The sequence below is a fragment of the Alexandromys fortis genome, unplaced genomic scaffold, assembly GCF_014885135.2.
Source record: "Alexandromys fortis isolate MF-2015 unplaced genomic scaffold, M_Fortis_MF-2015_v1.1 scaffold_176, whole genome shotgun sequence".
NCBI lineage: Eukaryota > Metazoa > Chordata > Mammalia > Rodentia > Cricetidae > Alexandromys > Alexandromys fortis.
This window is the reverse complement of record NW_026068070.1, coordinates 340,381-367,541: the sequence shown is the minus strand read 5'-3', so window position 1 is coordinate 367,541 and position 27,161 is coordinate 340,381. Positions and strand designations below refer to the sequence as shown.

Genomic DNA, 27,161 nt, shown 5'->3' with positions numbered 1-27,161 from the left:
GCCAAAGTAACCTCTCCTCCCTTTGGTTACTCCTGCTAGTGTTTTTTTTTAAAATATTTATTTATTTATTATGTATACAATATTCTGTGTGTATGTCTGCAGGCCAGAAGAGGGCATCAGACCTCATTACAGATGGTTGTGAGCCACCATGTGGTTGCTGGGAATTGAACTCAGGACCTTTGGAAGAGCAGGCAATGCTCTTAACCACTGAGCCATCTCTCCAGCCCCTCCTGCTAGTGTTTTGTCAGAGTGATAGTTTGAGGAAGAATGGCCCCTGAGGCTCATATATTTGAATGCTTATAGTTCATCAGGAAGTGGCACTACTTGAGAAGGATTAGGAGTGTGGCCTTGTTGGAGGAAGTGTGTCACTTAGGGGTGGGCTTTGAGGTTTCAGAAGCCTAAGCCAGGCTAAGTGTCACTCTCTTCCTGCTGCCTGTGGATCCAGATGTAGAACTCTCAGCTCCTTCTCCAGCACCATGTCTGCCTGCACATCATCATGTTCTGTGCCATGATGATAATGGACTAAACCTCTGAAACTGTAAGCAGCCCTAAATAAATGCTTTCTTTTATAAGAGCTGCTGGGGTCATGGTGTCTCTTCACAGCAACAGGACACTGACTGAGCTAAGCAGGGATGAGAAAAGTAATTATTCCAGAGATCTGGTATCGAAGAGTGCACTCTAGTGACCGCCTGACCGTGTGGCTTTCAGTCTAGGTCTGGAATGAGTTCAGACTAGTTCAAGGAATGAGCGAGAGCCTGCAGCTATGGGACAGATGGGCACCAGAATGCTGTAAGTACGGCTCAGTGGGCCATTCTAGTGGGAGCTCGTGAGGGCCAGAATTCTGAGAAAAATGTAGATGTGAAGGCCAGACTTAAGAGAAGAACAGAACTGGGTTAGAGAACGTTCGTGTCACACTACGGTAAAGAATCTGGCTGTAGTCTGCCTGTGATTAGAAATGTTGAATGAGACTCAACTGAAAACTAATGGATTAATTTAGTTGGCAGAGATGTCAGGCAGTAACATTCAGATTCTGTTAACAGTTACTGCTTCCTGGGTGTATAGTCAGGATTGTGGTGAGAATTCAGAGGGCAAGTCGAGAAGGATGTGAAGAATCCTTAGTTTGCCGAAGAAAGGAACGAGAGCAAGTTTCAAGTTGCAGGCAAGGCAGGTGAGACAGGTGAGGCCAAGTTAAAGAGACTAGCGGTGCCGATTATGGTGGCGCCAAACACTCGGCACCAGGGCAGCGGGAAAGGTGCCGTGAGGGTGAGAGCCCACCCGATTAAACCGGAGCCAACATAACCTTTCTCCCCTTAAGCCGTGTTTGTCAGGTATTTGGTTACAACAGCGAGAAACGTAGCACATACGACCGCTAAGATGAACTTTGTCATCTGCGTGTATAGTTACGCTTTTATTGACCTGGGTACGATGAAGGAATTTAGTTGTATTCTCAAGATTTGAAAGGTAATTAACAGCTTTGAATTTTCTGTAGCTACTGAATTTACAGGAGCATGGGAAAATCTTTTACTTCTAACCCACACAACCCAGAATATTCTACCATGAATGGGCAGCCAGGGCACTCTTTTCTGGGACTACAACATACTTACTGCAGGAGCCATTCACATAGGTGGTAAAGAAGATGATGTTGTCTGCTCCCCTACAAAGAGGCAAAGACAGGGATAAGAAATGGAGTAAGGCTACTGAGAGACGACGTTAGGCTGGTCGCAAAGGTCCTGGCAGCGTCTGGCATGCTGCTCACTGTGCTTGGTCAGGTTCACAGTGAGCACTCAAGAGGAAAAGTGGGGAAGCCGCTCAGATGGTCCCCTGGTGGAGCTCCCCACAGCCTGCACCCCTTTGTTTCCTAGAGCCGTCTACCTCACTGTGAGAACTCTGCGGTCACACTGACGGACTTGCACTCCTACTCTACCGCTGGATGCACACCATTCCCCCGCAGCTTCATGCTTCTCTCTAGTCGCTAAATCATAACCTCACAACTCCTAGCACAAGCTTAAAAACTAGTCCTCCTGTGGGGCTCTCGTGGTCACTCTAACTGGAAGTCTTTCCTTTTCTGCTGCAAAATTCTAGAGCAGTGGCTTCTCAAAAAGTTCTGCCTCGCTGCGGACACTTGGCGAGGAGGAGGCAGAAGTTACTCCCGGCATCTAGTGGGTACAGATTGGGACCCTTCTGAACACCTCGAAGTGTACAGAACACTCCCTCAGGGATGACTCATCCCGCCCAATATGTCATTGGTAGTGAAGGCAAGAATCCCTGCTCAAACAGCCATGGAGCCGGCATGAGGGAAGCCCATTCTAGAGCACTGTACCCGACGACACACTGTCTGCCATCTGCCGCTATCTGTCACCTGGCCAGTTGTTTTAATTGCACGGCGTGTGTCTCATTGCCTCTGCCACAGTGATTAGCTTTTTCGGGTCAGTTGCTTTGTGGTTTCCCATCTGAATTTAGCCTGGTTCTTTTTTTTTGGGGGGGGGGGTGGTCAGGCAGGGGTTTGAGACAGGGTTTCTCTGTAGCTTTGGTACCTGTCCTCGAACTCACAGAGATCTGCCTGCCTCTGCCTCCCAAGTGCTGGGATTAAAGGCGTGAACCACCACGACCCCGATTTAGTTAGCTTGGTGGTTTTTATGAGCTAAACAATTTAGTTATTTCATCAAATAGACAACTAGGTCAGAAGTTGAATTATCTAAATGAAATTTGGAAAGGTGGTTTGCGTGGAAGGAGGTCCTAAGAGCACTTATAGGTTACCATCAGCAGAAGGTCCCGGGTGTAAGCATGCTTTTTAGAACTTCAGGCTGGACATTCCTAGAGATCAAAGGTCTAAAGGTGAGTTACCAGCACCAGTAGCTTAGCTACCCTGAGTTTAGAGCTAAACAATTAAACATTGTACAAAAGTAAAATATCAGGGCTGGAGAGATGGTTCAGCAAGTAAGAGCATTTGTTGCTCTTGCAGAGGACCTGAGTTCGATTCCCAGCACCCACATGATGGTTCACAACTAACTGTAACTTCTGGACCAGAGGGTCTGATGCCCATTCTGACTCCCATAGGTACCTCGAGCATGTGGTACACATATATACACATAGGCAAAACTCATTAGAAAAAAAAATTAGGGCTGGAGAGATGGCTCAGCGGTTAGGAGAGCTGACTGTTCTTCCAGAGGTCCTGAGTTCAATTCCCAGCAACCATGTGGTGGCTCATAACCACCTATAATGAGATCTGGTACCCTCGTCTGGCCTACAGGCAGAATATTATATAAATAAATAAATAAATCTTTTTAAAAATTAAATGTAAAAAACCTTGTGTAAAGCTGGGTGTAGTGGCACATACCTTTGATCCCAACACCCAGGAGGTAGAGGCAAGCAGATTTCTGTGAGTTTGAGAGCAGCCTGGCTTCATAACATGTTTTAAAACAGCCAGGGCTACATAAAGAGACCCTGTTTCAAAGCAAAACATCACATATACATAATGAAGAAACCTTGCATAGGCAATAAAATATCATTCCAAAATAGCCTTTTATTATAAAGATGAATTTCAATGGCTAAGGTTACCACACCTTAAAATGATATGAGTATTTTAGTTCTGTTAGAAGTGACTTGTTAATGTACAAATGACTTTCTTGCTGTCAAAAAAGTCCGTGTTCAGAGTGGACCCAGTGGACCCAGTGCCAGCACCACTGACTAAAACATGAAATCAGGCGTGGCCTGGGCACAGAAGCACTCCAAAACCCTCCTTTAATGAACGCTTCTGGAAAAGGACCACCTCATTTAAGTAGCATAGCTAGTATTTTAAGTGTTTTGGGTAGATATATTTCAAATAGGTATGATTTATTTCTTCTGGTTCCCTAAGTAGAACACATAAAACCCTTGGGATCTGGGGTCGTTGCCATGAACATTAATCATATCAAGCCATAATGCAGTGTTCTCCCAGAAGCTGCTGAAGTGAGTGTCCTTCCTTGATCCAGCACAGTAATTGTGTCCTGAGTGCTGTCTGTTTTCTCACGGCTCTCCTGCCGGCCTCCAGCTTTCAGGTGTAATTCTAACATTGTCGCGCGCTTGCTGCCAGCGGCCCTGCAGCTCATCTCTGGCAGCGATCTGCTCTTAACTGGGGAACCAGATTTGTTGAAATGAGTCGGTGGAAAGAAAGAGACTCTGAACACGGACCTGAGCTAGCAGAACGTGGGAGGTCTGAGGCTGCCGACTCAATGCTTGCTTCCCCACCCTCCTTCCGCCAAGGGGAACCTGACGCCCAGAGAGGGAGAAGCACTGACTAGAAACAGAGCTGGGCTGGGACAAAGCAACTTCGCTCCCGAGTTGGAGCTGCTTCTAGTACACGGCAAACGGTCTTTGGGCAGGCACAGAGGGTAGGGCACGCTGCCAGCAGAAGAGAGTGTTTTCTTGCTGCAAATGGTGGCACTTGCGCAGTCTGGAAGGCCTTTTGGCTCTTCCTGCGTTCACACTATGTTTTACGCAACTGAAATGGAGTGCTAGACGAGGAAGTGTAAGCCCAGCCATAGAGAAGTACCAAAGGCCCCGCATTAAAGCCCCATTTTATGTCCCAACTGATGTTACCAGCTATGGAGAAAAACTCTTTCACATGACTTATAACAGTCATTGAGACAAAAATCCTCTGCCAACACAAATAGAAGCTCCTCCAGGGTCAGGTCTGCGTCCTGGCTCTCTTCCTATCCCCTATGGAGCTCCTCCAGGGTCAGGTCTGTGTCCCGGCCCTCTTCCTATCCCCTATGGGACCCTGGAGAGCACTTGGCACAGGGCAAGTACTTGCTATTTATTCATGTGACTTCTGGCAGCACTAAGGTTTAGGGCTCTGCACAGATGGGAGTCTTGTGTTACTCACCATTTGGCCAAACATACTGCTTTGTGGATTTCTTCCCATTTTTCCCCAAAATTCTTGGACACCCACAGGCCATTCTGAAAGATTATAAATGACTTATCAAAATTACAGCTTTATTCTGTGCAGCTGTTTATATATATGACCTTTCATGATTCACTTCCAACCAGTCAGTACCGTAGAAAGACATACTGGAGCTGTCTGAGCAAAACACTCTCTCACACACACATGCATGTGCACATATTACTTAGACTCGGAGTCTTGGAATTGAGAACAACAAATTCATCTAAAGCACCCTGTGTGCCAGGCCCCGTACCAGACACTGCATTCCTGCCTCTCGAGGAGCTCACAGTTTAACAAGAGACACAAGAGAGCTCACTACCATATGGAGTTATGGATGTGGTCCAGCGTAGAAGAGGGGAGTGGAGGCACAACGCACAGCGACAGCTGACTGAAGAACACTGACTGTAATGATGGGCGGTACGATCAAAAGGATCAGGGGACGCTAGTGCAGAAAGACAAATGAAGACTAGCAAAGGCAGGAAGGGGACAAACACGGAGGAGCATGAAGGTCAAAGGACATCAGTGGTGCAAAACTCCAAGGTGAGAAGATGAGAAGTGAGGTACACTGGGCGGGGTGGGGTGCTGAGGAGCCTGGCTTTTATGGGAGCTCTCAGCAGGAAGGTCACTAAGAGGGAACAACAGCGTCACCTTTTAGGTCACAACCATAGATGAGAATGGAGAAAATGGATTTCAGAGCATCCCAGCTAGAGGCAGGATATGAAAGCTAGACCCTTCAACCATGGCCTCGAGGAACGGGATCAGTCAGAAATGAAGCCAGAATAGAACTGACTTTTCCAATAGTTCAGTGTGTGTGTGTGTGTGTGTGTGTGTGTGTGTCAGTCAATAACGTCAGGTGTGGGGGATGTGGGGTACATTGTATCATTAACTACTATAAATATTGTAAATATAAAAAATTGTAGGAACACGCCTGAGAGGAGAGCAAAGATGCTCAGCTGGGACTGAGTTGGAGCTGCCTGTGGGACACACACCTGGAGAAACCTGGGGTCAGCAAGACAGGAACCTGCTGGCCTCTGGGAAAGCCAGAGCAGGAGGTAAGGATGAGAGAGTCTACATTCTAAGCAGAAAACAGCCGGGGGGTTGCTTAGTGCAAAATGAACAGAAGGCAGTGAAGGAGTTTAAGAAAGAGACCACCAAGAAAGTCCATCTAGAAAGGTAGGGCCAGAGAGGATGGGGTCATAGAGGCAAGGAAACGGAGGTCCCAGGATGCGTGATTGGCCGCTGCTCTGAAATAGAGCAGTTAAGTACAAGATGTCTGTCAGTGTCAGGAGCCCACTGAGTAGCCTCAGTGGGGGTTGGACAGAAATACCCTGGCTCAGCAGAAACGGACTGGGGCCCATCTGGGCGGAATCAGTCTTCAGTGCTATTCTCCCCAACTTCCTTTCTGTGACAGTGGCACTCTTAGGAGGGTGGCGAGTCACAGTGTCCTTTGCAGTTCAAGAATGGTGACTGCAAACGTTTCTCTCCTTCCCTATTCCAGCAGCAGCAGAATTCACTCATTAAAATAACATACATAGCAACTCTACATCACACGTACCTGGAACAGAGGGTCTGCAGAAGTCATTCCCAGACGGGAGTAGTGTAAAAACACACATTTCATCGTGAGGAGACTTAAGGAAAAAGTCCTTTAAAGCCGGGATATTCTGGTGCTGTAGACCAGGAAAGGCAAGCTCGGCTGGACTCACCTCAGTGCTGAGGGCGAGCAGGTAGTCGGAGTTCTGAGGGCTGTACATCATCTGAGTCAGAGGATGAAAGGGGAGGTCTGTCTGCACAAAGTTCTTGGCGAAGTCTGAGGACCTGAACACTCGGCCTCCTCGGCTTCCACCGGATACCTCTGCTGTTAATATCACCTGGCCCGAGAGAGGAGAGGTCAGGGTTAGGAGGAACACAGTGAGGGCAGAGGTGTGTATGTGTCTGTTTGTCTGTCTCCAAGTTCTAGTCTTAAAAGAAAGATACCCTGAATTGAGCCAATGTATACCTGTTTTGTTTTGTTTTGTTTTGTTTTTGACTCCAGTTAGTTTTAAGATGTAGTTTCCCCAAAGACCACAACATTGTCAAAGGGAACAACTACCACATAAGTATGAAGGGTTTTGGTGCATTTTGGATGTGAATCAGGGAAAACAATCTGCACTAAACCCCACTGGTTTGTGATCAGTGTGGTAGTTTGAATGTAACTGGCCCCCATAAGCTCATAGGGAGTGGCATTATGAGGAGGTGTGGTTTTGTTGGACTAGGTATGGCCTTGTTAGAGGAATGTATCACTTCAGGGGCAGGCTTTGAGGTCTCCTTTGTTCAAGTTTTGTTCAGTGTGACACTCAGACCACTTCCTGCTGCCTGTGGGTCAAGACGTAGGATCCCCATCTTTTCCAGCACGATGCCTATCTGCACACCACCATGTCACACCGTGATGATGAGGGACTGAACCTCTGCAAATGGAAGCCACCCCAATTAAATATTTTTCCTTTATAAGAGTTGCCATGATCATGGCGTCTCTTCACAGCCACAGAAACCCTAAGACAATCAGCATCAAACTATGTTTAATATTAAAAAGCCGCAATACCAAACTAAAACGCTGTCCTAATTTCATTTATGCTGCATGATAAAACACACTGAGAAGAAACACCTTACACCTTAGGGGAGAGAGGGTTTATTTGGCTCTCAATCCCAGGTTGTAGTCCATCATTGTGTGGAAGCCGAGACAAGGATTTGAAGCAGTTGGTTACATCCACAGTCAAGGGCAGAGTGTGAAAACACGCATGCCTACTCTTGTTTAGTGTCCTTTCCACACTTGCACTCCCTCTGTTCCTCTGCCTAGGAACTGTGCTGCTCACCCTGGGCTAGGTCCTCCCACATTGATTATGCTATCAAGACATCCCCAGAGATATGCCCTTGGGCCAGTTTGATCTAGACAACTGTCTACTGAGGCACTTCCTGAGTGATTTTAGATTGTGTCATGTTGATAATTAAAACTAGCATCCCAATGCAATACTGTGAGACTGTAGGTCACTTCGACACTGACAGCTTCAGATGGCAAGCAGTACCCACTTCACATCACAGGAATGAGTCTCACCTTTCCGGAGTTCTCGGGACCAATCGCCATGCCAAATTCAGTCCGAATGAAGGTGTTATTGATGAGGTTTGTAATATCCTTAAAGTTCTTTCCATAATCCTCACTGAAAGGGAGGAGACAGGAAAAAGGATATTTAGAGTGTGGTGTGGCAAGCCTGCTAGACTTCTTGGCCTTTATTCCCCTTTCGTGACTTTCTCAGTCAGGGTGGAATTAGCCTGAAGAACACGATACTTTCCTTGCCAGTGACAAGTTCCAGAATGGGGAAGTGACCTAACGTAGAGCCAAAAAGAGAAAAAGGCCTTCCCAGGAGATTTTCTAGGAAGCACATTACAGATAAGATACTTGTTAAAACGGGTTGGCCTTCTTCCAGACCAGTGGTTCCCAAATGGGGTGGATTTGTTCTCCACTCTGAGGGATGTCGGAGGACAGCTTTGATTGTCTCAGTCCAGATACTCTTTATGTTGCCAAACATGCTGCAATGCACAGGGCAGCCCCACAGTAGGGTGTTATCTGGACCCAAGTGTTGAAGCATCATTGCTGAGAAACATCACAGTGTGGTGTGCAAATGCAAAATTAATTAATTAATAAAGATGTTTTTCACAATGAAAGGGCAACTGAGGTGACTCTAGAATCCCAGAAAAGCAGAGATACAACACAGGACGTTTCTCTGTATTTAGTTATGTGAATCAACAAGTTCCTTGTTAGTCAAGCTAGTTTGAATTAGGCCTCTGCTAAACTGCAGCCCAAGAGCTCCTAACTGACCTGTGAGTCCACGTTACCATGGTAAAGCCAGTGATTGAGTGCTCATGGTTCTGATGTTTTCCTGTGAGAGGTTAGCATCTCTAGCTCAGGCATAAGCTACTAACTCAAGTAGCCTGAAAACTACTACAGTTAGAGAAAGCAAACAACCAACCCCAACTTTTGGTTTTGCAGTTTTCCCCAAAATTCCCTCCAATAAAGCTTCTGGGAAGCTGGAATCCATGTGTAGCCTTTTGAAAAGAGGATCAGTAGCTGTCTGATGATAGGCCTAACACCATGGACAACTCCCTGAAAAGGACAGGGAACACTCAGTTTACAGGGACTGGACTTGAGGCGGGAGCTGGACTTTCCACCTTTGTCAGAGAAGCTTGATCATAAAGTAGGCTGAGAAGAGACTGGATGCTCAGCCCTTACTGGGGCATCTTCATCAGCTCCCACCCTCTGCCAATGCTCGCGCGGGGAACATCACGGAAAATGCGGAAAGAAGGGAAAAGCTGGAAGATGGGGAGAGGACTGCTGGGAAATTCTGGCTGTGACACAGCAGTCACACTCATGAAGTCGCACCAACCGTGGCTACCAGCACAAGATCAAGCTGGCCGAAATTCCCATACAGATGGGGTGAGGACCTCCAGGCCCCACCCACCCTGCACTGAGGAGCTGTCGGGGAAGGGAGAAGCATGTTTAAGAGTGGTAAATTTCCCAACATTCTGGTCAATGTGCTCACATCCATGCGCGTACAGCGGCCTTCTGACTTACAAAAAAAAAAAAAAAACACAGAAAAAGGGGGAGAAAAGCTAGTAGGGGGTGGCATTGGGAGGGATACGGGGGGCTAGAGGGAGTAAATGGGGGTCTATATGATCATTATATATACATATGAAATTATCAAAGAATAATATGTATATATAAAAGTCTGATTATCTATTAGTGAACACACTGCAAGCCAGGTTCTCAGAACCAGAGGCAATCTGCGTGGTGTTTACATTTATTACTTAATAAGATACTATAACTTTTGGGAGAAACTTCAGTAAATAATCAAACTGAGGAATACGAGAGAGGCAAAGCGTTGAGGAGACCCCTGTGTGACCCTTGTGTATCACAGCGGCTGTGCAAGGGGAGGCAATTTATCAAAAGTCAACTAGCTACCTAAAGACTAACTTGAAACCACAGTCCAGTCCTCTAAGTCTTAGCCCCAAACTAGAGACAACGTCTATTATTTGTGAGGAGTCTTTTCTGCTTACAACCTGGGAATCATTTCTCTGGTCAATGTCTACTTGGCAGTAGAAGCCAGAGGCACAGGGACATGCCTATGCCTGCTTGAGCATTCTCTCATTCTCCCAGGATGATACAGCAAACCACATCTTGGAGTTACTAGGGTGACGCCTCTACATCCTACCCCTGACACACACACACTTCCTAGATAAATAAGACAGAGTGGATACGATCCAGCAGTTTCCTTGACTGCCCTATCTCTGGCTTTGGAGTACAGGATGTTTCTTGTCTTCCAGGCAGCCAGCAGGGGACATGCATAGCAGTGCACAGCTCTGCAGGGTGCACACCACTAATAGCTCAGACAACTGTCCAAGGGGCTGTGGCGGCTTGATTATCCCTGGTTTACAAATCTTCCTTCATAGCATCCCCAGGGAACCTTCACAAACCTGTTGGCACTGCTGCTTGCTTTTTAAGAACTTGGTAACAATAAACACATATCCCTGCCCTCCAGAAAAAGAAGGCCACATGGGTGAAACAAACAAACAAAAATCCCTGGCAACCCTCCACTACACTCAGCTGCTTAGCAAGTGGAGAGAACGGGTAGAGCTAACCGCTGGGAGTTCAGTGGGTTTCCCTTGATGTACTTTATGCTCCAGCATGAACTAGAAATCAATAAAACATCCTGAAAAAAAAAAAACCTATTTCTCAAACTCCATATGACAATATAATTATAAACAGTAATCAAATGATTGCTAACCATGGAAACCCTGTAAAACCATCTACTTTAGAAATAAGTCTTAATGACAAGTCCAGTCACATCTTCTGGTTACTCAGAATAAGTAATCATGTTAGTCTATGTCTGTGGTGTGAACATGGGCGTGAACACTTTCAGCGCAAGATGTCACCAAGCACAAATGTGTGTAGAACAGAACTTGTCTAAGTCACTTGGATATGATAAAGGAATACCATATTCTGGAGGTCCAGAAGCCCAAGATCAGGGCACTGAGAGATTCCATGTTTGCTGAGGTCCAATTCCTACATCTTTTATTTATTTGCTTTTTTTAACTGGGGGCTTGCTATGTAGCCAGGTTTGAACTCACTGTGTAACATATCCTCTTGCCTCAGGCTACCAAGTACCTTATGACAGGGATATGCCATCACACTTAGCTCTACACCACCCTCCTGTCATCGTGACTGTGCAGGGCTGAAAGGTTAAGCAGATCTCTGAGGTTTCTTTTAAACGACACTAACACTATCAGTAAGGGCCTTGCTCTCATGTCCTAATCGAACCTACCTAAGGTCCCTCCTCATATAATTCAGGAACTCTTGCTTAAGGAATGGGGCCACTCACAGTGGGTTGAATCTTCTCATATCAATTAACCATCAGAAATATCCGGCACAGGCATGCCAAGGGCGAACCTGATCTAGACAACCTTGGGGAGAGGGGTTTTAAGATAGGGTTCTTGTCAGGAACTCGCTCTGTTGACCAGGCTAGCCTAGAACTCACAAAGATCTGCCTCCACCAAGTGCTGGGATTAAAGGTGAGCACCACCATGCCAGGGATAGACAACTCCTTGAGACTTTCTTCTTGCTGGGTACGCCTTTATTCTAGCACTCAGAAGGCAGAGGCAGGCAAATTTCTGCCAGTTTGAGGCCAGCCTGCTCTACATAACAAGTTCTAGGCCAGCCAGAGCTACATAGTGAGACCCTCTCTTAAAATGAGTAAATAGATTTTATTCTCAGGTGATCCTATTATGCCAGGTTGACCATTTAAAATGACCACAAACATCTCAATCAGATATGGTAAAACACCAGGTACAGTGCATCCTGCCGCACACAAGAAGGGATAAGTCAAACAAAAACTACTACCACTAAAATATATAGGCTACCTAAGGTTACAGGCTCTTGCCATTTCTCTTGGTTACCCTCCAAAACTTTACAGTAAGATCCCATTGCTAAAGGCACCACATGCTTGAGTCACAAAACACGGAGAGATGCAGCCGGTCTTGACCGGGAAGCTTCACCTCTACAAGGCAGCTTTATTTTATTTTATTGAGCTGTAGATTTTTTTTTCTACTCCCTTCCCTTCCTCTCCCCTCCCCTACAACTCACTCTCATGGACCCCATGCTCCCAATTACTCAGAATATCTTGTCTTTTTTTACTTCCCATGTAGATTAGATCTATGCATGTCTCTCTTATTGTCCTCATTGTTGTCTAGGGTCTCTGGGATTTGTAGGCTGGTTTTCTTTGCTTTATGTTTAAAAACCACTTATGAGTGAGTACATATGACAATTATCTTTCTGGGTCTGGGTTACCTCACTCAATATGATGTTTGCTAGCTCCATCCATTTGCCTGCAAACTGCAAGATGCCATTATTTTTTTCTGCTGTGTAGCACTCAATTGTGTAAATGTACCACATTTTCCTTATCCATTCTTTAGGCAAGGGGCACTTAGGTTATTTCCAGATTTTGACTATGACAAACAATGCTCCTATGAACATAGCTGAGCACATGTACTTGTGGTACGATTGAGCATCATTTGGATATATACCCAAAAGTGGTATTGCTAGGTCTTGAGGAAGGTTGTTTCCTAATTTTCTGAGAAATTGCCACACTGATATCCACAGGGGCTATACCAGTTTGTACTCCCACCAGCAATGCAGGAGTGTTCCCTTTACCCCACAACCTCTCCAGCATAAGTTGTCATCAGTGTTTTTGATCTTGGCCATTTTTTACAGGTATAAGATGGAATCTCAGCCCTGTTTTGATTTGCATTTTTCTGATGACTAAGAATGTTGAGCATTTCCTTAAGTGTCTTTTCGACATTTTAAGATTTTAGATTCCTCTATTGAGAATTCTGTTTAGTTCTGTACTCCATTTTTTAATTGGATTATTTGTTCTTTTTGATGACCAACTTCTTGAGTTCTTTGTATATTTTGGAGACAAGACTCTGTCTGATGTGGAATTGGTGAAGATCTTTTCCCATTCTGTAGGCTGTCATTTTGCCTTGTTGACCTGTCCTTTGCTTTACAGAAGCTTTTCAGTTTCGGGAGGTCCCATTTATTGTTTCTCTTAAGAGTCTATGCTACTGGGGTTATATTTAGTAAGTGGTCTCCTGTGCCAATGTGTTCAAGTGAACTTCCCACTTTCTCTTCTTTGAAGTTCAGTGTGGCTGGCTTTATGTTGAGGTCTTTGATCCATTTAGACTTGAGTTTTGTGCATGGTGATAAACATGGATCTGGTCTTGATTTAATTTTGGTAAGTGATATTTATCCAGAAAGTTGTTCATTTCCTTTAAGTTTTTCAATTTTGTGGAGTACAGGCTTTTGAAATATGACCTGATGATTCTCTGGATTTCCTCTGTGTCTGTTGTTTATGTCCCCCTTTTCTTTTCTGATTTTGTTAATTTGGATATTCTCTCTCTGCCTTTTGGTTAGTTTGGATAAAAAGTTTGTCTATCTTGTTGATTTTCTCAAAGAACCAACTCTTTGTCACACTGACTCTTTGTATTGTTTTCTTTGCTTCTATTTTGTTGAGTTCAGCTCTCAATTTGATTATTTCCTGCCCTCTAGTTCTCTTGGGTGAGTTTGCTTCTTTTTGTTCTAAAGTTTTCAAATGTTCTGTAAATTCACCAGTTTGGGATTTTTCCCAGCTTCTTTATGTAGGCATTTAGTGCCATGAACTTTCCTCTTAATATTGCTTTCATTGTGTCCCATAAATCTGGGTATGTTGTGTGGTCATTTTCATTGAATTTTGGGGAGTCTTTAATTTCTCCCTTTTCTTCTTTGACCCATTGATGCTTCAGGTGAGCATTGTTTAATTTTCATCTGTTTGTGGGTTTTCTGGAATTAGTGTTGCCGTTGAATTCTAATTTTAAGCCATGGTGATCTGATAAGGTACATTGGGTTATTCCAATTTTTTTGTATCTGTTGAGGTTTATTTTTTACCTAGTACATGGTCTTTTTGAGAAGGTTCCATGAGGTGCTGAGAAAAAGGTATATTCTTTTCTGTTTGGATAAAATATTCTATAGATGTCTGTTAAGTCCATTTGAGTCATAACATCTGTTAGTTCCCTTATTTCTCTGTTCATTTTTTGTCTGACTGGCCAGTCCAGTGCTGAGAGGGGGAGTGTTGAAGTCTCCCACTATTAGTGTGTGGGGTTTAATGTATGATTTAAGCTTTAGAAGTGTTTCTTTTACATATGAGGGTGCCCTATATTCGGGGCATAGATGTTCAGTATTGAGATTTCCTCTTGATTTTTCCTGTGACTAATATGAAATGCCCTTCCTTGTCTCTTTTGATTGATTTTAGTTTGAAGTCTATTTTGTTAGCTATTACGATAGCTACACCAGCTTATTTCTTAGGTCCATTTGATTGAAAAATTTTAATGTCTGTCTTTGAATTTGAGGTGTATGTAGCAGAAGGATGGATTCTGTTTTCATATCCAATCTGTTAGCCTGTGTCTTTTTATAGGTGAGTTGAGTCCATTTATATTAAGGGATATTAATGACCAGTGATTGCTATCTCCTGTTAATTTAGTTTTCATTGTTGGTGATGTTATTTTGTGTATTTTCCCTTCTTTGGGATTTGCTGCTGTGAGATCATCAATTGTCTGTGTTTTTGTTGGTGTAGCCAACTTCCCTGGGTTGGTGATTTCCTTCTAGTACTTTGTGTAGGGCTGAATTTGTAGCTAGGTTAAATCTTGTTTTGTCATGGAATATCTTGTTTTGTCCTTCTATGGTGATTGAAAGTTTTGCTGGGCTCGGGAGGCAGAAGCAGGTGTTCGAGGCCAGGCTGGTCTATAGAGTTAGTTCCAGGACAGCCAGGGATACATAGGGGAACCCTGTGTTGAGAAATACATAGGAAAGGGGGGCAAAGAGGGATGAGAAGCCTCGTTACAAAGATCTTTGAACTCGAATGTACTATTCGAATTACTGAATCTCTGAGACTAGACTTCGATCAGGGAAAAGCTTGGTAGAAATGGCCCCCTACTCCCGTGAGAGAATAAACATGATTTAAGTAAAAAGCTTTTAGTTTTATGGCTGGGGAGGTGGCAATAAAGCAAATGAACTTCCAAAAAAAAAAAAAAAGAAAGTTTTGCTGGGTATAGTAGTCTGGGCTGGCATCCGTGGCCTCTTAATGTCTGCATAACGCTTGACCAGGACCTTCTGGCCTTCACTGTCTCCATTGAGAAGTCAGGTGTAATTCTGATAGGTCTGCCTTTATATGTTACTTGGCCTTTTTCCTTTGCAGCTCTTAATATTCTTTCTTTATTCTGTATATTTAGTGTTTTGATTATTATGTGGTGAGGGGACTTTTATTTTGATACAGTCTGTTTGGTGTTCTGTAAGCTTCCTGTATCTTCATAGGCATATCTTTCTTTAGGTTGGGAAAGTTTTCTTCTATGATTTTGTTAAATATATTTTCTGTGCTTTTGAGAACTTCTCTTTTCTTCTATAACTATTATTCTTAGGTTTGGTCTTTTCACGGTGTCCCATATTTCCTGGATATTTTATGTTAAGCTTTTGTTAGATTTAATATTTTCTTTGACTGACGACTCGGTTTCCTCTATTTATCTTCAGCGCTTGAGAGTCTCTTTTCCATCTCTTGTGTTCTACTGTTTTCTCATGGTTTCTGTTTCTATAATTCCCTCGACTTGTGTTTTCTTTATTGTGTCTATTTCAGTTTTCAAGTCTTGAATAGTTTCTTTCATATATTTGATTGCTTTTTCTTGGTTTTCTTAAAGGGATTTGTTGATGTCTTTCAATTTTTTGTTTGTCTTTTCCTCTATTTCTTTGAGGGAATTTTTCATTTCCTCTTTAAGGGCCTCAAACATTCTCCTAAAGTTATTTTTAGGACATTTTCTTCTGCTTCATCTATATTTGGTTGTTCAAGTCTTGCTGTTGTAGGGCTACTAGTTTTTACTGGTGTCGTGTTGTTCTTTGTGGTGTTGCGTGTGTTCTTACCTTGTCTACCCATCCTTTCCTCTGACTGGTGTAGTTGGGGATGTCTATGACTCTGGTGATCAGTCTTCCAGGTGCCAGTGGATCCAAGGCTCAGATGGTTGCTCCTCATGGTGCAGTCAGGGCCACGGTTCCAGTCGCTCCGTTGGTCACTGTGTGTTCCTGAAGGTCGCTCGGCACTCCTGGGTTTTGGTCTGCTCCTGTGGATTTCACTGTCTCAGGCCTGCTCCGGCCTAGGTTAGGTTGATGGCTCAGTCCTGTCTCTGTCCCTGGTCTGGATCCACTACTGCTGAGGTCCCTGGCTTGGGGTTGGTCCCACAAAGATCTCTGGCTCTGATCTACTGCCTCGGAGTTCCCAGACTTGGGTGTTCCCAGACCTGCAGAGGTCCTGGTTCAGATCTATTCCCTCGGAGGTCCCAGTCTCACACCCGGACCCACAGAGGTCCCCCTGACAAGGTAGCTTTTATAGTGCTGGAAAGTGCTATGCATCGTCTTACTCAGTTGCGAACACTACATGCTACAGTAATGACCAGCCTTGTATGATATGGCCACTGGTGCGATGGTGGCAGTAACATCATAGGAGTAACCAACCAGTTTCTAACTGGATTTGAAGCCCACTCCTCAAGATGGAACCCACAGCACACCTGCACTGTCACTGGGGCCATGAACTTGTGGCCAGACGGGCTGTAGGCCCTAGGAAAGAACCTGCCACTAGTGCTCTGCTGAGTGGACACAGGTTAACCCAGTTCCTAATGATGTCCTACTAAACTCAAAGACTCGTGCACCTTCCAGATGTAATTGGAGATGCTTCCTTTTGCAGCAGACGGCAATTAATACCGAGACCTACAACTGGCCAAAGCGGAATGAATAAAAGATTGTGGAACATCTGTGTCACGCCCCCTCTTCCCACGGTACAGGAAGCATTGTGGAAGAGGGGGTGGAAAGACTGTCACAGCCAGAGGTGGGGGTGACAAGGAAAGTGTTTCCTGTGCCAGCCTTTAGATGTAGGCTCAGTGTCGTTTCACCATACTAGATGGTAAAAGACAAAAGGACCATGTGTTCAGCGCCAACCTGGGCTACACAGTGGGATTCTGTCACAAGCAAACATGTATGTGTATATATGTACTCATAACAACACATATGTATGGAAAGTTTGTTAAAATATATAGTGGCATATTGCTTTTAACACAATTTCAATTCTATATTATCAAGAATTTTTAATCAAATTCCTTTTATCTAGCAGTTCTATAGTTTCATTTTTTGCATCCATATTTTCATGATTTCCATTAAATATATTTTCTCAAGAATTATAAAACACAACAAAATATTAAAAATAAAAACATGAAGTAGCATCAGACAATGGGAAAACAGATTAGAATAGTGAGAGTTAGGTTAATATGAATTCAAATTCTGCCATTTTCGCCTGGCTTCTGCTTTAGGTCCACGGTTCCTAAATCATTTTAATAAGCTACATTCTCCTGACTAATAACTGAGACTTTTAACTGAATTGTCAGATTAGTTGTGACAGTTATACTTTGTGAAGCTGTCGCAAATGCTGACTCCGCTGAGTATAGTAGCACACGCCTTTGATGCCAGTTCTCAGGAGGCAGAGGCAGGCAGATCTCTACGGGTTTGAGACAACCTGGCCTGCAGAGCAAGGTTGAGGTCAGCCAGGGTTTCTGAGAAAAAAAAAAAAAGGCAAAACCAAACAAAAACAAAAACTGACCCAGCAAATGCTGAGTCACTGCTCCTACAGGAAATACTGTGTGAGTTTTTTGTGACTATCTGGTCATAAATTCACCAACCGATCAGTATATAACCTTGCTTCGCTGTGTTTCTGTTTAAAAATAGCTGATTTAAAATGTGTTGCCGCTTCGCCAATTTGAATTTAGGCCAACAACTCTTACTCAAGTCAAGTTTTACCTAACACGCACTAACAAGTGTCTGCTTGGGACGCTTCTAAGTTTCCTTCTGTTTAGGAACAACAGCGCATCAACAATATACACGGAGAGCAACAGCAAAGTGCCAGCAAAAAGCACAAGAACTAGCACCTTGCCCCTGTGAAGGGATCCTTGTTTATAGTGTGAAAGCGGACACCAGGGCAGAGCATTACTTGTTGGGGTTTCCGTAGTGGTGGTGGTGGTGGTGGTTGTTTGCGGGGGAGGAGTTTGCATATCTAGACAAGCACCCTACACTGAGCTCTAGTCTTCCTCCAACCACCATGCTGTTAACTTCAGCTGGAAACAAATGACCAGGGTGGGGTTTTGTTTTGTTTTTTTGCTTATGTCTACAAACAGTCACAGATGCAGCCTGAGTACTGAATTTGAAATTACAAATCAATTTAAGTACATGGGCAGATTGCAAATAAAGAATGCATGAGAAATAAGCACCAGCCATGAGCCACGTAAACACTTCCAATCCGGGGAAACTACAGAACTGGACTTAGGTTTTAATTAGTCATCAGCCGCGCTGCTTTCATGTTGAGATCTGTGGTAGTGATTCAATCACAGGAAAATAAGTCAAAGAGATAGAGACTGGATAGTTTGAGGTGCCTTCTGGGAAAACCTGGACTGCTGTGAGTACGATTCTCTGAGTGATTCTATTGAAGGTCCAGAAAGAAAATAGAGTTAACACTCTAGAATGCTCTATACTCGACAGAACGTAAACCATGGACAGAAAGCCACCAGGATCAGGTCCCAGAAACGAGGCGTGTGTTACTGGATGGTGGAAAAGGGAAGGCTGTCTTCTGCCGTGGCAAAGCCTGGGCTGAGTTGTGTTAATGAAGAACTGTTGTACAAAAGGTGGCAGTTACTAGTGAGAACGGACTGGAAATACAGCCGAAGCTTGCTAAGCCTGGCTTCCTGACAGCTGATAGCAAGGTGCAAAGGGAGAGAGAGGACTTAACATAGAATCCTTAAGAAGGAAAGAAGCAGAATTTAAGGATTAAGAACTTAAGCAGAAAATCCACAGTCCATTCATATGGTAGGGTTAAAGAGTGAGCCAAAGAAACACACCTTGGCCCAACATGCACAAGACCTGCAGTGGACACAGAGTGGAGTCAGTCAGGCAGCTCCGTCCCTAGCAGAGGGTGGTGGTGGCCATGCAGCCCTAGCTGAGGGTGGTGATCATGAGGCCCTGTCCCTAGCATAGAGGGTGGAGTTGGTCATGCAGCCCTAGCTGAGGGTGGAGTTGGTCATGTGGGCCCGTCCCTAGCTGAGGAGCTATTGGTAACTGATAGCTGTTGGAAGAGAGGAAGCTAATTTTCTCTAAGAATAGGCCAAATATGCTCCAGGTAGATGGTCTTTTTTTTTTTTTTTTTTAAATGAGAACACAAAGTTGGGTGGGTATGGAAGGCAGGGTGAGGGTGTGTGTGGGTGAGTATGGATCTGGAAGGAGGTGGGGGAGGGGAGTGAATACAATCAAAAGACAATGTATTAATATTATATATATATGATATTAATATATATTATATATAACATAATAATAATCAATGGGCCTGATGATTCGTTGCTCTTATAACTTATGATCTCCTATTCCTTCAAGAATTCCTCCTCAGGTATCCTTTCTCTAAGGCTATGGAGGCAGCAGAGACCACTTCCTGTGTTTCTGGTGAGCCTTCACGCCTAACTCTACCCAGCAGGAGGCACATATTTCCCTATACCATGATTTGCTACCAAATGCTTTCCTGAACAAAGGCAAATCAATAAACAAACTATAGTCATCAAAACGGTGGAAAACCGAGGAGTGGAGGAGTCGCTAGAGCAGATTCTGCCAGCTCTAGTCTTAGTTCTGATTGGGCAACTGAAACATTCAGAATCTCTTCTGAGTAGACGGCCCCTCCCTTTTCCATTCCTGAAGCAACAGGTGCCCTTTGGCTGCTCAACAAAAGTCATCTCAGGCCAGGCCAGCCCAGTGGGAAAGGCAGCAGGGCATATTAACAGTTTCCTCCTAAACTCTGGGAGGGCGGACAGAATCCGATTTCACCTCACAGCGAGGAGAGAGCATGAATATTCAGAGTGACTGGCCAAGACTATGGCAGCAATATTGGAAAGAGCCTTGGTAACATGACACCGTATCACAAACAAGCGGGGCTGCTCTCTGTTAGCAGAAAAGGGGCTTCTGCCAGGTGAAAGGCCTGAGTCAGCCTGCAGTGGCTGTGGCCCTGTGGCCGGGAAGCACATCACCCAGAAGGAAAGGGCTGATGGCTCTGCTGCTGGGACTCCAAGGTCCCACTCCAGCCACACGGTGTAAGAACAATGTGGTAAACAAAGCAAACACAAACAAAAAGAAGTCATATGGCAGAAAAGAAAACCGACTGGAGCATTATGTATGGAAGATAACCCGACGTAGAAAGGGAGGCGTTCAATAAAAAAGCCTTCAAAATATGCGGCCATCAACAGTCGGAGACGGGGTTTCCATTTGCTGCTACAGAAAGAACTGGGACCGCGCATCCCGTGACACAGATAGGGAGGTGCGGCATAGGAACATTAGTCACAAAAACCAGAGTGACCAGCATAGGAGACCTATGGGCAGTTCCTAATAGGAATGAGAAGAGCCTGTGAAGTCAGGACTTAGCAATGCTGGCCTTCAGACAGTGGCTTCTGCGCTAACAGAAGTAAGGGAGGAACCATTATGGGAGACTTTCCCTCTGACAACCAGTGCAGCCATGCCAGTGGCTGGCTACATGCCACCTGCGGTCACTAGCCCAAGCCCTCGCCCGCTCCATGCCAGGCATTACAGAGTTCTCACAGTGACCCTGAGGTGAACACTGTCATTGTCCTCCTTTAATAGGTAACAGAAAGGGCTTAGGAGGCCATGTGACTTGTTCAAGTTTATTCTATTTGCAAATGACAGTGTGGAGATTCAACCTTCAGCCTGTTTGCCAACTCAAACTTGGCAGTCTTTTGCTTTTCTTTGTTGCATCCCAAGACAATACAGTCGCACGATAGATATAGCCCTGAAGGGGAAAATCAAGATAATAGTCTGTAAATAAACTAAGATGGCACTCGGCTGTAGTGAGCTGCTCTTCTCTTTAGATTTCCAAACGCTTTCTAATACGATATCACTTCTACAGAGAAAGATAAGCTGAGGCGGTAAACTGTCCTGAGGGAGATTCGTTACAGCGAGGCTTCTTAAATCTTAGAAACAGCTACTAAAATCAATGTAGAGTTTTAAATATACCTTTTCCTCCCCAAACTGAAGACTTTTCATCTAGTTGCAATTGTTATAATTTCAGAAACAAAGGCGTGTGCTGTGGGCCCTTTTTACAGCCAGACTCTACAGTACACGGCTAATCTATCAGAAACAAAGTTCTCAGTATAGAAACTCGACAGCAGTCAAGGCGTTCATTCATTCATTCATTCACTCACTCATCTAACATTTATGCCTGTCAATTCCATGGACTAGAGAGTCCCCAGTGAATGCAGTGTCCAACCTTCATGGAGTTTCTGGCAATTCCAAGATGTGACTTCTTCCTGGCCTAAAGGAGTATTTGCTTATTTTACAATGCCATGCTGAATAGAAAACTCTGGCTTCAGGCCGCTGGGCAGAAGTCAAAGGTCACACCTTCTGGGAGAGGGAAGTTGGGCTGATGCATTGCAGAGCGTCAACCTCAGTTCCCTGCACCTGGGTCATGACCAGCTGTGGAACAGTCAATGAAGAAAGCTGAGACCCTCGCAGGGCTCCCAGAAGCTTCTGGATCTTGTGGTGTTTCTGCGAATGGCTGCTGGGACTTTGTGATTCATTTAAGTTCCTTAGGAGGAGACGGGCTGACACACATGAAAAGACGATAATCACTTATTTGGGAGTGCTAGCTGCTCTCGATCCTGCTGAGAAAGAGAGCCTACTATGTAAGCTGCAGAAGATGTGCGGATGTCACAGATAATGTTTTCACCCTCATCTAGTATGAACTGCAGTAATGAGCTAAACTGAGGGAGCACGATGTTCAAAGCAGTTCCTTCTTATGCAGAAATGATCTTTTTAAAAAAATGTATTTATTATGTCTACAGTATTCTGTCTGTGTGTATGTCTGCAGGCCAGAAGAGGGCACCAGACCTCATTACAGATGGTTGTGAGCTACAATGTGGTTGCTGGGAATTGAACTCGACCTTTGGAAGAGCAGGCAGTGCTCTTAACCACTGAGCCATCTCTCCAACCCCCAGAAATAAACATCTTATCTTGTATAGAAACAACCTGTTTAGATGTCAAAATATTAGATAAAGACATGTATATAGATATATATAACGTATATAATGTGATATATATATAGAGAGAGATATCATATAGATGCAGAAAGTCCATACTGCCTTGCTGCCAGTAAAAACCCATGGGATTAAGGTGGACATGCACACCTGCAGACTCTCCCTTCAACTTGCCTTATTCCACCCCTCTGGAAGGTCAACTCATTGCCTTCAAGTTAAATTTCTCCTCATTTTCTTTAGGTTGCTAAGTTGTCATCCAAAAGTAGTGGGCTAAGCATCCCAGTCTGCTGGAATTTTAGAACCGAAGTTAACTGCTGAACTACTGTGACCATAAAAGGTGGAGCCTCTGACCCTAGCGCATTACTTGGTCAAATGTCCCTGGATGTTATCCATCTCACCTTCGATATAACTTGGACTGTCCAAAACTCACAATCACCAGTGGCACCTGGAAAGTAGTCAGGACGAGAATAACCTGGGGAGAAACAAAAGCACTCTGTCAGTAAGAAGTGAAAGGCATGGCCACCACATGTTGATAGATGGCAACGCTAAACTGTACTTCAATGACTGATGCCAGCCCTGCTTCCTTGGAACCTATACTGTAACATATCTGAAAACCAGAAAGGACCACAGGCCAGGGTTTGTGAGGTGCCCGTCTTATTCTGTGGCCTACACTTGAAGCTGTGAGTCAGGAATGCTCAAATACATATAATAAAGGAAGGATTTATCTAATTTGTATTTATATTACTGTAAAATACACTCTCTTTTCTGCCCTCAGAGGTCAGCACACTGAGCCGGGCGATGGTGGCGCACACCTTTAATCCCAGCACTCGGGAGGCAGAGGCAGGCAGATCTCTGTGAGTTCGAGATCAGCCTGGTCTACAGAGCTAGTTCCAGGACAGGCTCCAAAAGCCACAGAGAAACCCTGTCTCGAAAAACCAAAAAAAAAAAAAGAGGTCAGCACACTGTGGGTGGTCTCCCACGGGCCACCGTGTCACGTGTCTGTGTGTCTTTTGCTCCGAGTTGCTAGTTCTTCATGGAATTCATCTTGTATAAAATTATTTTTCTATGCAAAAATATGCATGAGGAAAAGGTTCTAGATAAATTAGTAAGGCACCTAGAAAGTATCAAGAGTCCACATAATGATAAGAAATCTTAGCTAGGCATGGGGTACACACACCTGTAATCCCAGCACGAGGGGGTGGAGGCATAGGATCAGGAGTTCAAGGCCAACTTAAACCACGCTGTAATTTAAGGCTAGTGGGGCTACATGGTACTGTGCTTGAAAACAAAACAAAAACACCTAGAGTTATCAACTTTCTCAGCTCCATGAATAAATCATAGAACTTAGGGCATAAGTCAAAATTGAGAAAAATCGAGATACACTTAAGGACATTCTACTGAAAGCTGAAACGGTAATTATAAAAAACAGTTTGCTTTGCTTATGTATATATAGCGTTTATGTGTCTATGTTCATGTATGTGTGCATATGTACGCATGTGGAGGCCACAGGTCAACATGGGTATGTATCCCCCTTCTGTTGCTCTCCATATTAATTTTGTGAAACAGGTTTTCTCATTGAACCTGGCACTGCCTGAGTAGATAATATGACCTAGTCAGCGATTTCTGGGGTCTTCCTGCCTCTGCCTCACTGGTAGTAGGATTATAAGCGTGTGTGACCACATCCAGCCATTTCTTTCCAATTTTCATTTTAAATTAAGTGCTTATGTGTGTCTATGTTGTGGTACAGGGGCACAGATGTACTCAGAGGCCAGAGGCCTTGGACCTCCTGCAGCTGGAGGCCTAGGTGGTTGTGAACCCACTGACATGGTTGCTAGGGACAGGAAGCAGGTCCTCTGTGAGAGCCCTGTGTGCTCCTCACTGCTGAGCCATTTCTCCAACCCATGTGCAGCTTCTTCTGTGGGTGCTGGGGATCCAAACCCGGGTCCTCAGGCCGGCACAGCACACCCTTCACCCACTGAGCACCTCTTCAGCCATGACAACCTGCTCTCCAAAACCAGAGCTGTACTGGTACTGTTCCCATTTACCTCACACTGATGTAGGCTTTGATATCGAACACTACCCCCAAGATAACGGAGCCAGCGATGCCAAGCCCTGACCAAAGACCCAAAGTCCGTGCATCTACATCTCCACATAGAGACCAGTGGTACACTTATTTTATTTTTTTAAAGATAGGGTCTCTGGATTGGAGAGATGGCTCAGAGGTTAAGAGCATTGCCTGCTCTTCCAAAGGTCCTGAGTTCAATTCCCAGCAACCACATGGTAGCTCACAACCATCTGTAGTGAGGTCTGGTGCCCTCTTCTGGCCTTCAGGCATACACGCAGAAAGAATATTGTATACATAATAAATAAATAAATATTTTAAAAGTATGAATCAAAAAAAAAAAGATAGGGTCTCCTATGTAGCCCAGGCTAACCTTCAACTCCAGATCCTCCTGCCCCAGTCTCCCAAGTGCTGGGTTACAGGCATGTGCACCAACACTATACCTATTTGTTGTAAGGCATGTTGAGCTGGCATGGGCCCACAGATACCACAGTCCTTCAGTACACTATGGGAAAGGGCAGAGGAAAAATACAGACTGGAGGGAAAATGCCAAGATTCACTGTGTCCCCTTTTCTGCTTCTACGTGGAGGTTCCTTGAAAGGTTCCCTTCTCAGGTAACAGCAACTCCCTGCTTCCTTTTCTCGCTCCTCTTGATGTTAAGGGGCCCAGGGACAAAAGGTGTCTTTTGCTGCTATGGACCATTGAGCATCTCCTTAGCCCTGATAACCTGTGTTCCAAAACCAAAACCTGGGCTTCCACCGTTTTCTGGTATTGCTGTCACGTACCTTGCACTAATGTAGTCATTAATTAATCTGTTAATTAATACCCCCCCACTGTACTTATCAAGCAGGGTAACAGTAGTCTTAAGACTGCTTTCAACTGGTTCCCAGTTCTACAGCAAAGCCAAACCAACTACAATTTCCTGAAAGTCTGTCCTGAAAACACATTTTCTGTGACTAAGGCTGAAGACACGTTTAGAAAATATTTAGTGTACATCTGCCCCAACCTACATTATCTGGGTCGACTGAAAGAGTTTAGAATATTACTTACCCCAGTGCTGTCTCCAACCCAGGACAAGGACACCGAGCCACTGAGGTCATCAAAGACATGCTATTAGGGAAAAGGAAATGAATTTTTTTAGAAATGTCATCCTTCCGAGCAGTCTGTGCTTTCGTCAAATATTCAGACCTTTATTACCTTTTTACATTTGCTGTTTTGAGAATGCCATTCACGAGTGCTCTATTTACATAATTTCCATTTCAAACTCGTCCCTCTTCAACTCTGTTTCCCTTATTCTGCCTCCGAAATGCTGGGATTAAAGGCATGCACCACTATCGCCCGGCCCCTTAATCCCTCTCAATTTTGCAACCTCTTCTTTGTGTGTGTGTGTGTGTGTGTGTGTGTGTGTGTGTGTATCCTGCTGAATCCATTTAGTGGTGCTCAACAACTGATCATGGAGTGCCCAACCCCAACTGATCCATCTACAACAAACCCCCACCCCTGCGGCTCAGGGTACATCACCAAGAGGAGCAGAAAGACTGAAAGCCAGAGGACCAGGATAGTTACTCCGAGGTAGCATCTTCTATATATGACAAGGCGTTGCACCATGAAATCCTAACAATATGTCCACCTAAACGAGCCCTCCACAATGACAACACTGGCTGAAATCTCAGCATGGATGGCAGAAGTCTCATAAGGCCCTGTCCCTAGAGGAAGAGCTACGGGCAATTGGTGGCTTTTTTTTTTTTTTTTTTTTTCCGAGACAGGGTTTCTCTGTAGCTTTGGAGCCTGTCCTGGCACTAGCTCTTGTAGACCAGGCTGGCCTCGAACTCACAGAGATCCACCTGCCTCTGCCTCCCGAGTGCTGGGATTAAAGGCGTGCGCCACCATCGCCCGGCAATTGGTGGCTTTAAAATAGGCGGAATCTCTCTTCCCCAGAGATGAGCACTCTGATAGGCTATCCAACCCTTTATTACTGTTCTGCATAATTAAATTCATAATTAACAAGGGGACACAGATTCCCAGAATAAAATCTGGGAGAAACAGGATAGGATTTAGCTGCTTCATCCAAATTGCAGATGCCTTAGAGACTTCAAGTCTCTCATACAAAGTAAGCCACGCAGATGAGTTAGTCTTCACTGCACCAGATGGGGAGGTGGGGACGTCTAATTGCTTCTCCAACAGAGCTAAATATAAAGGCATAGCAAAGTATTCTTAGGGCGCTTAAAAACAAGAGCTCAGAGCCCACACTGACAGACATAATTATAACCCAATAGGCATAACTGAGTTTGCTAAGCAGTCTTCACAGTGCAGCTGGACAGTTAGTGGTCAGATTCCTCCTGCTTCCAGGCTGCACTGCTAAAGTGAAGGGAGGCAGAACCGTGGCTTTGTTCTGTCTGTCCAGCCGACAACAGAGATTCATAACAAACCTTATGAGAGCTGTGCTAGGGACTGGGAGACAAAACAGGGAAAGATGGTGTACTACATCTAGACTACAGAAAACGTGCAAAAAGGCAGCAACAGCCACCTCTGCAGAAGAAGTTTCACCCAAACACTTCCAGCTTCTATTTATAAAATCACATATAGACAGGTGATGGCGCACACCTTTAATCCCAGCACTCAGGAGGCAGAGACAGGTGGCTCTCTGTGAGTTCGAGGCCAGCCTGGTCTACAGAGGGAGTTCCAGGACAGGCACCAAAGCTGCAGAGAAACTCTCTCTTGAAAAACCAAAATAAGCAAATAAATAAACCAATAAAATAAAATATCTTTGTTACTGAAAATGTAAACAGTATGAGGAAGTACAATAAAGAATATTAAGTCATTCAGAATCCACCACACGGAGATATTCCAGGTTAATGTTTAATCTCCTAGTCTTTATCACTTATTAAGCTAATAAAATAATTCAAGAGGCACTGTAATCATTTGAAAAGACTTCTAGGCATACAGAAATCACGATAT

At 44.5% G+C, this 27,161-nt stretch overlaps 1 protein-coding gene across 5 annotated transcripts in view; it reads right to left on the bottom strand.

Annotated features, from left to right (window-relative positions):
- The window catches only part of Sort1 (sortilin 1), an 84,614-nt gene that overhangs the window by 32,280 nt on the left and 25,173 nt on the right, over window positions 1–27,161 (bottom strand). For all 5 annotated transcript variants that reach the window (XM_050120935.1, XM_050120934.1, XM_050120937.1 and 2 more), the window contains exons 2-7: window positions 25,254–25,313; window positions 22,540–22,613; window positions 8,010–8,112; window positions 6,625–6,789; window positions 4,865–4,938; window positions 1,605–1,654 (exon numbers count right to left, since the gene is read on the bottom strand). In XM_050120935.1, coding sequence (XP_049976892.1) covers window positions 1,605–1,654; window positions 4,865–4,938; window positions 6,625–6,789; window positions 8,010–8,112; window positions 22,540–22,613; window positions 25,254–25,313 — 526 coding nt within the window. The remainder of the gene's footprint in view (window positions 1–1,604; window positions 1,655–4,864; window positions 4,939–6,624; window positions 6,790–8,009; window positions 8,113–22,539; window positions 22,614–25,253; window positions 25,314–27,161) is intronic.